This window comes from Anser anser (assembly GCF_964211835.1).
Source record: "Anser anser genome assembly, chromosome: 10".
NCBI lineage: Eukaryota > Metazoa > Chordata > Aves > Anseriformes > Anatidae > Anser > Anser anser.
Genome location: NC_139730.1, coordinates 21,564,302 through 21,577,003, shown reverse-complemented (window position 1 = coordinate 21,577,003; position 12,702 = coordinate 21,564,302). Strand labels below are relative to the sequence as shown.

General features: G+C 43.9%; 2 protein-coding genes and 1 long non-coding RNA gene across 5 annotated transcripts in view; 1 reads left to right on the top strand and 2 right to left on the bottom strand.

The window, feature by feature from the left end:
- SLC12A1 (solute carrier family 12 member 1) overlaps window positions 1-259 on the bottom strand; it is a 50,806-nt gene extending 50,547 nt beyond the window's left edge. The window contains exon 1 of one of the 3 annotated variants that reach the window (XM_083850094.1): window positions 16-259. The gene's annotated coding sequence lies outside the window, so the exon portion shown is untranslated. The remainder of the gene's footprint in view (window positions 1-15) is intronic. The other 2 variants (XM_083850095.1, XM_083850093.1) reach the window with 2 other exon arrangements.
- LOC310904867 overlaps window positions 1-8,077 on the top strand; it is a 62,735-nt gene extending 54,658 nt beyond the window's left edge. The window contains exons 15-17 of the long non-coding RNA XR_014588651.1: window positions 1,217-1,782; window positions 4,188-7,288; window positions 8,018-8,077. This is a non-coding gene — a long non-coding RNA (uncharacterized lncRNA). The remainder of the gene's footprint in view (window positions 1-1,216; window positions 1,783-4,187; window positions 7,289-8,017) is intronic.
- On the bottom strand, window positions 2,705-2,953 carry CTXN2 (cortexin 2; the record flags this gene model as incomplete). The annotated part of the gene is made up of 1 exon (XM_083850111.1): window positions 2,705-2,953. The coding sequence occupies one exon, from the start codon at window positions 2,951-2,953 to the stop codon at window positions 2,705-2,707; it is 249 nt and encodes an 82-aa protein (XP_083706237.1).
- Window positions 8,078-12,702: the final 4,625 nt, after the last annotated feature.

Below are 12,702 nucleotides of genomic sequence, written 5' to 3'. Positions count from 1 at the left end.
AGAAAAGTCTCTTACCTTTCTGCTGTTCTTGAAAACAGTACTTGTTTTTTTCACAGTGTATTTCCAGGAGTGTCTCAACTGTTATTTGCCATTAATTTTGCATTTAGCATTCTATCATTACACATAAATTATCAAGTTCACCTTATTCAAGATAATTTAACTTACCACTCAGTCCTGTGTTTTTAGAGAAGGACAGTCTGCCTCTTTTATTCATGCATATAGTGTGCCTCTCTCTTTGAGGCATTACAGACTCTGCCTTATTGGCCAGATTTTTCTCCTGCTTAATATATTGAATAAACTGTCCAATCCCTCACTTTCAAAACATTTCTGGATGGTGATTTAGAGAAGCATTCTAGCTTGTTAACTATTAACCAGCAGATGTAGCTATCCATTACAATTACAGGGTTTATGGTATTGCAAAATTTCCAAGGAGGCCCAAAAATACTTTTGTTATCTCCATTTCCCTCCCAGCTATGTCTGATTCTCTGCACAGATCATAATCTCCCTATTTTTCAGTTCTGCATATGTAGTAGTGGAGATAACAAGAGTTTATAAAATGCATAGATTGCATTTATGAAGAAGAGATTCCAGTGAAGCCAGTGGGATCACTTGGGTACTATTTAAGACCCATTGGTGGGTCTCCTTGTCCCACATGTTTTTGAACCATGTGCTGTAAACCTTGTTCAAAGTTTTACTCTGTAAATTTAAGGAAAACCTTTGAAGAACTAGGTTTTGTGCATTCATTCTGGGAAGATTGACTCTGTTGTCTTTTGGGGGTGCAGAGAAGGGCAGGAAGAAATTATGACACTTTTTAATCATAAGGGAATTTGATAATTGCTTCCAGGAATAGATTGGGTAAAAACCAAAAGAAGTAGTGAGGTTCTTGAGGTATGTTTGCTGTGCTTGCCATGTAGTTTAGAGATAACTGAACTATATTTATCCCAGATAACTTAAGTACCTTCAGCAATCTAACCTGACAGTACAGGGCTCAGATGTGCTGATTAGGTGTACATAAAAAGAATGACGGTGTCAGGTCTCTGCAGTGGATGATCCTATTATGTGGCTCAGTATATGGATGTCTGCCTTTGATTCTGTGGTTAAATTAACTGGGATAAATGCAACATGCTGAGTCTGTGTGGATCTGACAATTTTTCTTACACAGAGTCTGAAGCAGTTTAAAAGTTCTTATATTCACATAATTGTTTATTCTATTTAGATGAACCAGTATAGATGAGTGTTAGCTGCAGCTCTCATTCTTCAGATGGAAGATCATGTCCTTCCCTGTACAATCCAGTGTTCCGTGTTCCAAATGGCATTTGAGGTCCAGTGTTTCACTGGCTGTGTCTGTCTGCTATATACAGCAAAAGGGTTAATAAGTATTTTTCCAAAGACATGCAAAAGAAACCAACCATTGTAACTGATCTTTTTGTCTTTGCTGCTCGTTGCAAACGGAGCTGTTTAGCAAAAGTGACAGTGCTTAAAATTCTGATGCCAGCTTTCTTAAAAACTGAATTCAATTTCTGTCAAGTACTGCCACACTTGCTAAACAGCTGTGTGTGAGGGTGACCTTGTGGTTTTAGTCTCTGCTTTCACTGTCAGTTCTTCTGTCTTGATAAGATCTCCTATGACCAATTCCTCAGTTTGACAGTCGAGATCATACACTGCACAGATGTAGGAGCACAGAAGAAACAGCTGTGGAGATGAGCTGGAGAGTACAAAGACTTCCAGCCAGCTCATGGACCCCTCTGCCTTCTGGGGGCTGGGCACAAACGAGTATGCAGTGTGAGTGTCTCTGCTTTGGCCTTGACAAGCTGGTGTAATTACTGCTGGGAGCTGTTAACCAGACAGAACAGGTTGCAGCTAACAGTGCAACAGGTGAAGTTCCAGTTTAAACTCAATCATCCTCTGTAACCAGGGGGAGTAAAAATTGACATGGCGTGACCAGTTCAGTTAGATTGTCAGATTGGTTATGTAATGTTTACTTATTCTCTTTCACCTTAAGATTTTAACTGCATGGGAGGCACAGGTAGAGTGGGACTGTGGTGTTCTTGGTTTGTGATGGACTTTTGAGCAGGTAATTAATATATTTTGTATTGCTGAATGTTTTTAGAATCTAAAATATCCTCAGCAATGTTTGTTTTCCTTCCACTAGTTCTGTTTAGCTTTCTGTAGCTGTAGAGCAGAAGGGAGACCTAATCTATCAAAAAGACACATTCTCAGATGAGCAGTAAGAAATAGAAGTATGCATTGTTTGCAGAGGACCACTTAGATGTTTCACACAGGAGAAACAACGTACAGTTTCCTTATAAACAGTCATTAGTACAGCACCTCCTCTTCCTGAAAGGCAAGAACTGAGCTAGCAATTGATGTTATTAATTATGATTATATTATTAATTGTTAGCTTTCCCATTAGTTCCTTATAATATGATAGTGTGTGAACCAACCTTTTTTTGCCGTGTTAACTTTATAGTGAATTGTTTATTGTAGTATTTTTTTGCTGTTAACCATTTCTTATCCACCATTCCACTGTTCCTCATAGAAAAGCAATGTGAAGTGTCTTTTGAGTTTGCAACAAATATTTATTTAACAAAAATGGATGCTACCAACATACCTTCAAAATGTATGTATGTATAACAAATGTACTAACAGTTGGTTTCCAAAATGAAATCATCATCAAATTTAAGGCAGGATATTCTATGAGTTTTCATGCAAGAGCGTATTCAAATGTCCCTTTATCCAACCCCTCAACTTCATCTTCCCACGTAGAAGAAGGCATACTACTGTAGGGGTCCAGCAAGATTTTGAAGCATCTGATAATTAGGAGTCCCAAGAAAACACACAAAATTCCCACAAAAGCAAAACCAGTTTTTTGCTCTAAAGTCAGGGGGAAGGCAGACATTTCGTTGACACTCATGCTGGTTGAAGTGTTGCTGCAGTAATTACTGCTCATCATTGGCCATCACATCCTGGTGATTCCGCGGGATTTTCACCTCTATTGCTTCTTTGCCTGCATAGAAAAGTGGAATCAGTTTGGTTAGGTCTAAATGAGTTGTGTATGTCTGAGCTGTAGCATATGAACAGTTGGAAATGAAAAACAGCTTGGATTTTCACAGTGTCCTGTTGTTTTTTTCACATTTAAGTTAATGTAATAACATTGCAACTTTTAGCCCCTACACACCATCCACTTACTGACAGCAAACTCAATTTTCTGGCTTTCTGTCTCCTCAAAACAGTAATCCTGGCACATGGCTGTTTTAAACAGCATTTTGTCAGACTGGGCATAAGCCTACAGGTTTTGATTAGGCAATACTCACAAGGTCTCCACCTGGATAAACAAGTATGCTTTCTGAAATGGCTTTACCTCAGTCCTTAAACTAGTTAAACTCATACTGATCTCAAGGGGAGTTTCAGCCAAATACTATGGATTTTGCTCATGTAATTTAGTTTAGAAATCTAAATAAATAGATACAATTTGTGAAGTAAAATGGTGCATGCAATTTTAGTGAAGTCTTGGGCTCCATATTCAGAAAAATACTGTGTTCATTTTGAACTTCACAAGAATTGGAAGTAAGCACATTGGTAAAATTGCCCCTTCACCTTTCTCTATACATGTCCATGCAGTGAGTGCCATTCAGTATGTAAAATCCAAGTGTGCCCAGAAACACAGTGTTGAAAGATGCATTTGAATTGGTGGATTGAGCCACTGTGGTGATGTTACAGCCATGTGCCAGCTCCCAAGGGCACATGGTATATATGTCTCCACTTAAAAGAAAAAAATAGAAATCGCTATATACTCTTGCATATGAGGAAAGATCAGTGGGAGAAGAAACAACACAACCAAATTCCCTTCCTCTAAGTCTTACTCTCATTTGCTTCTTCTCCTTGGACTTCCCCATTAAATGCATATTTTTACAGGCATTCCAAGTACCAGGTCTGAACATGCTCCTTGTGGATCTCAGGGGACTGACCCTGGTGTTTGTCCTACAGAGGTGGCATGCTCCATCCGCTCCACTGAGTGGCTCCACCCCGCCATTGCCACCAGGAGAGTTCTGTGTATTTCCAGCCAGGAGAGACTTTCATTGTTGTATTTGTAAGATCTTATGTATAGATTTTAGTTGGGGGTGGGAGTTGGTTTGCTTTATTTTAGATTTTCTGTCAGATACTGAAACTCTTTTATGTCTCTGTAGGCAGCAGGAGGATTGGAAAGACTGGGACATCAGAAGTACAAGGCAAAGGACAAAGGCATTTTTATTCTAAGGTTGGAGCTTGGGTTTTTTTGGCTCTTGTGTTAACACCTATTTAACTAACTCGCCTCAGGGGAAAACTCTTTTTGTTAACAATTCAACCACCTCTCCCCCCAGGGAATTCCAGGTATCCATTTATTTCTTGACAGAGTAATTAGGCCACTCAGAGCTCTGTGCTGCCATGACTACACTGATACAGGTACCTGCCCTAGCCAGTTCAAAGAGAGCTCCAGTATGTCTTTGTGGTAGTGCAGTTGTGACTGAAACTGAATTATAGCCATATCCTGAGTCAGTCTAGAATTAATAACAACAGAAGTAAAAATAAGAATTGGTATTCTTGAGAAGACAGAAACACACAGAACTTTTATCTTGTCTCTGTCTCCTTTCTCATGTTAAAAATCTGTGGGATTTTTGAATATTGTCCTAAAGAATTAAAATTTTAAAACAAAGATTAAAAAGGCAAGGTACAAGTCTTACTTTTTGTTTTTGCACTAACCTCCAAGCTGGTATGTACTAAACAGTATGGTTTTCTATTACATTCTTTACACACTTGCTAGAGCACAATAACCAATGATCCGTTTATTCTATAGAGCTTTGTATGAGATCCTTCCTTGTTTTGAATGACATTCTTCTCTTTGGGTCATACTGTTTTAATTCCTGTTAAGTTGGGGAAAAGATCTGGATATAACCTATGGGAAAAGTAATGTCAGCAATAATTAATATTTTCTGAAAATATGTCACAGATGAAGCCACCTGCGGCACAGGTTTTCATTGTGCACCCTTCCACTTTTTCTATAGGTCTGACCTTGTGTAGAAAAAAAATCACAGCTAAGTTCAGTATCACAAATTGGTGTCACAATACAAAAAACCCACCACCAACAACAATCACCAAAACATTGCTATCTTCAAAGATGTATAGAAAAAATCTTAGATATAGAATTGCCTTGGAGAACCTTACATTGGAGCCAAGTCCAGGGAAATATATACATCTTTAACACAGAGCCATATTCCAAGTCTCACTAATTTTGCAGGATACACACTGGAATTAGTGGGATTTGTTTGCACATTATGTGCTTGTCAGTGGAGATTATGGGACAGATCTCTGTGCAAAGCTTAGCTGACACTGAAACATGGAGTGTTAAGAAATGGGTATCTGTCTTATTTGGCAAGAGTTTGGCTGAAACAGCTGTATGAGAAACCAGTGGGCATTACTCCTGTGTGGAAATTGGTTCTGGGAAACTACTACACAGCTTTATGCTCTTCTCTGCCCTGTTCTGAATTTCTGAAATTGTAATTGAAGCCTTAAAGTTCACAGAACATTTTGCTCTAATTACATATCCCTGAAACTGTGGTACCAAAATTGACCTTGAGTGCACTTGTATTGTTTTTAGATTTTAGTGCTGCATATACAGGTTAGATGTCCTCTCCCAGTTAGTCAGATGTCCTTTCAGTTGCTGTGTGTCAGGTTGTGAGTCAGAAGACTCCGAATACTAACTAACATGGCCTACATGCAAAAATTCTTGAAGATAACCTCTAGGGCAATGTGATGGGGACAGGCATTAAGTCAGTTAGAATCTGCAGAGTCATTTTGTAGGGGCTGGCCTCAGACTGATGTCTCTTGACTTTTTTAATAGGTCAGGACTCTACTTATCCTTTGATTCATTGCCCATATAAAAACACTGCCATAAAGAAAGGCTCCTTAACATCCGGCTGTGAAATAAAAGGTCGTTGGAAACCCTTGTGAGACCAGAAAAAACAGCTAGAGTCCAAGAGAAAATAGCAATGAGGAAAAACATCTCGGGACATAGACCACTGAGGTAAGGAGAACAGAGTTATGAGCTGGGGATGCTGGCTGCACCCACAGAGGATGAAAGGGAGTACCACAAGTACTAAGCATTGAAAGTTAGCTGGAAGAAAGCCGTTGAAACTCTTGATATTCCAGTAGTGTCACCAGTCCAACTCTGCCAGCGTTTGGTGTGGTTTGAAGATCCCAGCCCAAGTTCTTTGTTGGCTCAAGTGTCACTTTTTTCAGACCTAGCTCTCACCCTTGTGTTTTCAGAGGTACTGAGAAGATTAAATAATATGGACTTTCCTGAGAAAGTAGCTAGCAAGTGTTAAATACAGACTTCCTAAAGAATCTTCCTTAGACTTCAGGTTTCAGCCACTCCCCTTTAGAACCCCCAGCAATTTATTTATTTATTTTTAAATGGCTCAGTACTGGAAATGGGTACCTTAAATAGCTGCTCAAACTGGAAACATTCATCCCCTTGGCATGTTTAAGCCTCAGGTCCCTGAAACCTCACTTCATAAACTGCAGTGTGTAACAAAATGGACTAAATCAGTTGCCATCTGTTCTCCCCTTGGATGTGCTGCAAGCCCAGCTGCTGATTCATGAATCTGGTCATTCTGAAGGCTCTTCAAATAGCTTCAGTTCCAGGTTTCTGTTTCTGAGTGACAGCAAACCTGACTTGAAAAGATGTTCATACAGTTAGGGACATCAACAAGCATCCTCTGGGAGTTTCAGAGGCACTGTATTTGCACTCAACTGTTTGGTCAAGGAAAATGAATTTCAGGAATGCTATTACAGCAATTGGGCATAGGAGTTGTTAGGGTAAAAAGATTAATAATGGAGATAAAATAATGAAATAGAAACCAGAATGAATTTGGAATTCTCCAAAGGGTCTGAGATGAGTTAACAACACATGGCCAGAAATGCAAAGGCAAAAAGATCTACGTGACCACACAGACAACCTGTGATGCTCATGTCCATGCTGCATGCCTGTCTTCCCTAAATTGCTGGGGAGAAAACTGTCTGCTCAGGTGAGGTTTCTAAGACAGCATAGGGGGCGGTAGGTGTAAGGTAGGTAGGTAGGAAGGCCATGGCGTAGATGCCCAGCAACTGAAGCATGTTGAACTGTTCTGTGAGTGTAGCAAAGCCACCCCCTGCTCCCCAACATCGTGTTTTTGCAGCATGGTAACTCAGGGTAGAGGCTGCACTTTTTCATGTAAACTGCATTCCCCTGCAATGAAGCAGCAGCCGGGCCGTGACAGTTCTAGCCTTCAGACAAGAGATAAATTGCAGCAAAGAGATTTTACGCCTAGGAAGCATGCAAGCCTGGAGTCTGTATGGAAGGACAGATCCCGTGCCGTGCCTTGTACTGGGAAATCACGTACGTGGGTAACAGGCAGGAAAACCAAAGGCTCGCTAGCATCACCCTCCGTTTACAGGCGTGGAAGAAGGCACCTGTTTCCTGGGGCATGCAGGCTACGCCACCGCCACCCACCGAGCATCCGCCAACCGGTCGCCTCCACCAGCTTAGCCCCTGCTCTCCTCGGACCCGCTCCCTGGGGGCAGGCCCCCGAGCCCCGGGGGCTGCCTCTCGGCGGCAGGGGGTTCCGGGTCGGGCCGGGCCCCAAGGTCAGCCCCCGCCGCGCCCCAAGGCCCGGCCCCGCCGCGCCCCCCGCGCTACCGACCCGGCTCCTCCGCGGCCGCGCTGCCCATGGTGGCGGATCGCGGAGCTCCCGGCGTTTCTGGGGAGCCCGGGCTGCCGCAGCCCCGACGACTCGCACGGCTCCAGCTCCGGCCCCGGGGGGGCGTGCGGCGGGGCCCGGGGCGGCGGGGGCGGCTCGCCCGAGCTCCCCTCGCCGCCCGGCGCTGCGCCCCCGCCGGGAGATGCTCAAAGCGCCCTAATTACGAATTGCACGCCGCAGCCGCTTCCTTCTTCTCCTCCCTCTCCCTGCCCGCCCCCTTCCATCGCCGCGCTCCTCTCCAGCCCCCCCGCCCCGGCTTGAAGCGAAGAAAGTTCCCGCAAAACGCTACGTGCGGAGCATCGGTAAGCGGCAGCGGGCCGGAACCCCCTGCGAGCCTCCCCCGACCGGGCCCCGCCGCCGGGACCTGTGGAGCTCGGGGAGCTCCGTCCCGCCCAGCTGCTCCGGTGGTAATCGCGATTAAAGCAGGGAACATGTGGCGACATATGGCTGGGAGCCGCTGCTGGGGCGGGAGTCCGGTCTTGGCGTTGCATCTTTTCATTAGCTATGTTTAGCTGATGCTGATGGTGTATTAAAGAGGCCTCCTTTTGCTACAACAGCAGGTGTTTGCGGTGGATAAGGAAAGAGGAGTTCTCTTCCCAAAGCTGGATCTGTATATTGCACTAATAAACAGCAAATCTGTTTTTAAATGGTAGTGATTCCATATTTGCATGCTGCCCTGGTGAATACAGCCCCAGAAAAACGCACATGGGTCAGTGAATCAGTGCCGTATTGTAGCACCATGCACGGTGAGATTTGTTTGAAGGTCACTTTAGAGCTAATGGTAGACTTTGTTCTGTAGGAAATAATTTTAAAACCTCACATGCTTCTTGGTATGTGCAATAACATCACGATAGGTTAATGCACTTTCTTCCTAATGCAAGCTGGGAAATGAGTTTTTCTTTACCAGCCATTTTAATGCCTGTTTCTTCTGCTGTGTCTGCAGTGGGCTTCTAAGTACTGGGTAATCTCAAAACATGCTCCCTCCTGCTGGTAGAACTAATGGTTAAACTAAAGGTTAAAGAGATGCTCGCTAATGGTTATTTGTTTGATCATCTAATGGTGCAGTGTCAGTCATGTGGTAAACAATGTCTGTTGCTGAAATTACAAGCCAAGCTAATTTTTGAAGTGCCTCTCACATTTAAAGACCCATGAAGACTTTATAAATAGATTGTTGGAAATAGTATGACTATGTTTTCAGAATATGTATATAAAGAGCCTCTTCTGTTCCTAAGGAGCTCTAGATTTTTTTATTTATTTATTTTTTTAGCCTTGTCCCTGATTTACTTGGAGCCCAATGAAGATCTCTTGCTAAAGAGGAACAGCTATGGTTTGGGATTTTGGGATTAGCAAAGACACAAGGACTCAGAGTTTCATGGTGTCACCCTCCCACGTTGCAGAATTGTTTTTGGAGAGTGGCATACATTCAGGCTTTTCTGATAATCATTGGGCATTGCTATACTTGGAGGACCTTCCTGTAATATTTACAGGATATTTATTTTAGTTGTGGTGTGTTTCTGCCCATAGATAAATTCGTTTTTCCTCTCATTATTCTTGTAGAAGTGAATGTTAAGAGAGAGATTTTTTTTTTTTTAATCGTAAAGTAATTGTTTCTTTTGTACTATTGCATGGCAGAGGTTGCTGGAATCATGTGAGTATTTTTAGGAACCTGATACTCACTGTTCAGTTTTAAAGAGTTTACAGATGTTTTTATGATGGAGATTCACTTTTCATGGACATCAAACTGAAGCAGAAACCAGCAGCCCTCAATAGAGAATCAGTCTCCTTCAGCCACCCGTTGTCAGCAGACAACACTTTGTTGTTGTTGTTCTTATGTTTTTCTGTTCAATTTGTTATATTTTCAAATGGTAAAGTGAGGAATAACTAAATCTATTTCCTGTATTTCATTGCTTTTTCACTTAAGAGTCACTAGTTTTGTTTAGTTAGGTGCAGGATTTTTTTGTAAGGCAGATGGGATAGCAGTGTATGTATGGCCATTCTGGATACAGAGACAAATGGAGCATTCACTGCTCTTCACTTTCCATTTCTTTATCAGGCCTGTCTTCTTTGTGTTCAACATAATTTGCCATTGATCCTTATTTTAGGGAGTGTTAAGTGTGTCTTCAGTGGAGAGCCCTCAAACAGAAATAGGTATTTCATAATCATCTGGTAATTTGGTACATTGACCTTGCAAATTGAGCTGGCCTAACTTCAGGTTGGGCAAGAGACTTAAAGCCAAGTGGGTGCAAATGAGTGAAAGGCAATGGGGAACTCTTAGAGCTATTACCTGGTTAAGACTTCCTAATGTTTAAGGATCATTTGAGTGGTGTGTCAAGAAAATGTAAATACTTTGAAGGATAACTAGCTCCATTGTAACATGCTTTTCTGTTTAGCTTAGAGAGCTTATCGAGTGTTCCTACGCAAACAAACAAACCCTACCATCAGCTGCTGGAAATTTAAAATGGGCTTATGAAGGTAAAGTCAGCGAAGAATATTGTGCACGAAAGTATCTTTAGAAACAGATCAACTCAAAAGTTACCTCCTAAGCAAATTTAGAGAAGTGAAAACAAATTTATGAGAACATGCGTTAGCAGAAGGAAATAATATATGCAGGATATCAAAGCAGTAATAGAGTTGGGGGGGCACATTACAAAGGAAGGATTATATAGAAATTTGTGTATTGATCACAATGGCCCAACTGAAGTGCATCTACACTAATGCACGCAGCATGGATAACAAACAAGAGGAGCTGGAAGCCATCATGCAGCAGGCAGGCTATGACTTGGTTGCCATCATGGAAACGTGGTGGGACCACTCTCATGACTGGAGTGCTGCAATGTCTGGCTATAGGCTCTTCAGAAGGGACAGGCAGCACAGAAGGGGTGGTGGTGTGGCTCCCTATATTAGAGAGTGTTTTGATGTTGTGGAACTTGAGGCTGGGAATGATAAGGTTGAGTCCTTATGGGTTAGGATCAGCGGGAAGGCCAACAAGGCAAGCATCCTGGTGGGGGTCTGTTATAGACCGCTGAACCAGGATGAGGAGATGGATGAGGAGTTCTACAGGCAGCTGGCAGAAGTTGCGAAATCATCAGCGCTTGTTCTCGTGGGGGACTTCAACTTCCCAGACATATCCCGGAAGCACAACACAACCCAGAGAAAGTAGTCTAGGAGGTTTCTGGAGAGCGTGGGAGATAGTTCTGACACATAGTTTCTGACACAGCTGGTTAGTGAGCCTACCGCGGAGGTGCCCCCGCTAGACCTTCTGTTCACAAACAGAGAAGGACTGGTGGGAGAGGTGGTGGTCGGGAGCTGTCTCGGGCAGAGTGACCATGAAATGGTAGAGTTCTCTATTCTTGGCGAAGTCAGGAAGGGGATCAGTAAAACCGCTGTCTTGGACTTCCGGAGGGCATACTTTGAGCTGTTCAGGACACTGGTTGGCAGAGTCCCTTGGGAGGTGGTTCTGAAGGGTAGAGGAGTCCAGGAAGGCTGGGCACTCCTCAAGAAGGAAATCTTAATGGCTCAGGAGCGGTCTGTCCCCACGTGCCCAAAGACAAGCTGGCGTGGAAGAAGACCGGCCTGGCTGAACAGAGAGTTGTGGCTTGAGCTTAAGAGAAAAAAGAGGGTTTATAATCTTTGGAAAAGAGGGCGGGCCACTCAGGAGGACTATAAGGATGTTGCGAGGCTGTGCAGGGACAAAATTAGAAAGGCCAAAGCTCATCTGGAGCTCAATCTGGCTACTGCCGTTAAAGATAACAAAAAATGTTTTTATAAATACATCAACACAAAAAGGAGGACTAAGGAGAATCTCCATCCTTTACTGGATGCGGGGGGAAACTTAGTTACAAGAGATGAGGAAAAGGCTGAGGTGCTTAATGCCTTCTTTGCCTCAGTCTTTAGTGGCAAAACCAGTTGTTCTCTGGATACCCAGTACCCTGAGCTGGTGGAAGGGGATGGGGAGCAGAATGTGGCCCTCATAATCCACGAGGAAATGGTTGGCAACCTGCTACAGCACTTGGACGTACACAAGTCGATGGGGCCGGATGGGATCCACCCGAGGGTACTGAGAGAACTGGCGGAAGAGCTGGCCAAGCCGCTTTCCATCATTTATCGGCAGCCCTGGCTATCAGGGGAGGTCCCAGTCGACTGGCGGCTAGCAAACGTGACGCCCATCTACAAGAAGGGCCAGAGGGTAGACCCGGGGAACTATAGGCCTGTTAGTTTGACCTCAGTGCCAGGGAAGCTCATGGAGCAGATTATCTTGAGTGTCATCACGCGGCACTTACAGGGCAACCAGGCGATCAGGCCCAGTCAGCATGAGTTTATGAAAGGCAGGTCCTGCTTGACGAACCCGATCTCCTTCTATGACAAAGTGGCACGCTTAGTGGATGAGGGAAAGGCTGTGGATGTGGTCTACCTTGATTTCAGTAAGGCTTTTGACACCGTTTCCCACAACATTCTCCTCAAGAAACTGGCTGCCCATGGCTTGGACTAGTGTACGCTTCGTTGGGTTAAAAACTGGCTGGATAGCCGGGCCCAAAGAGTTGTAGTGAATGGAGTCAAATCCAGTTGGAGGCCGGTCACTAGTGGAGTCCCCCAGGGCTCAGTACTGGGGCCAGTCCTCTTTAATATATTTATCGATGATCTGGATGAGGGGATCGAGTGCACCCTCAGTAAGTTTGCAGACGACACCAAGTTAGGTGTGTGTGTCGCTCTGCTCGAGGGAAGGAAGGCTCTGCAGGAGGATCTGGATAGGCTAGACCGATGGGCTGAGGCCAACTGTATGAAGTTCAACAAGGCCAAGTGCCGGGTCCTGCACCTGGGGCACAACAACCCCAAGCAGCGCTACAGGCTGGGAGATGAGTGGTTGGAAAGCTGCCTGGCAGAGAAGGACCTGGGAGTGTTGGTTGATAGGCAGCTGAATATGAGCCAG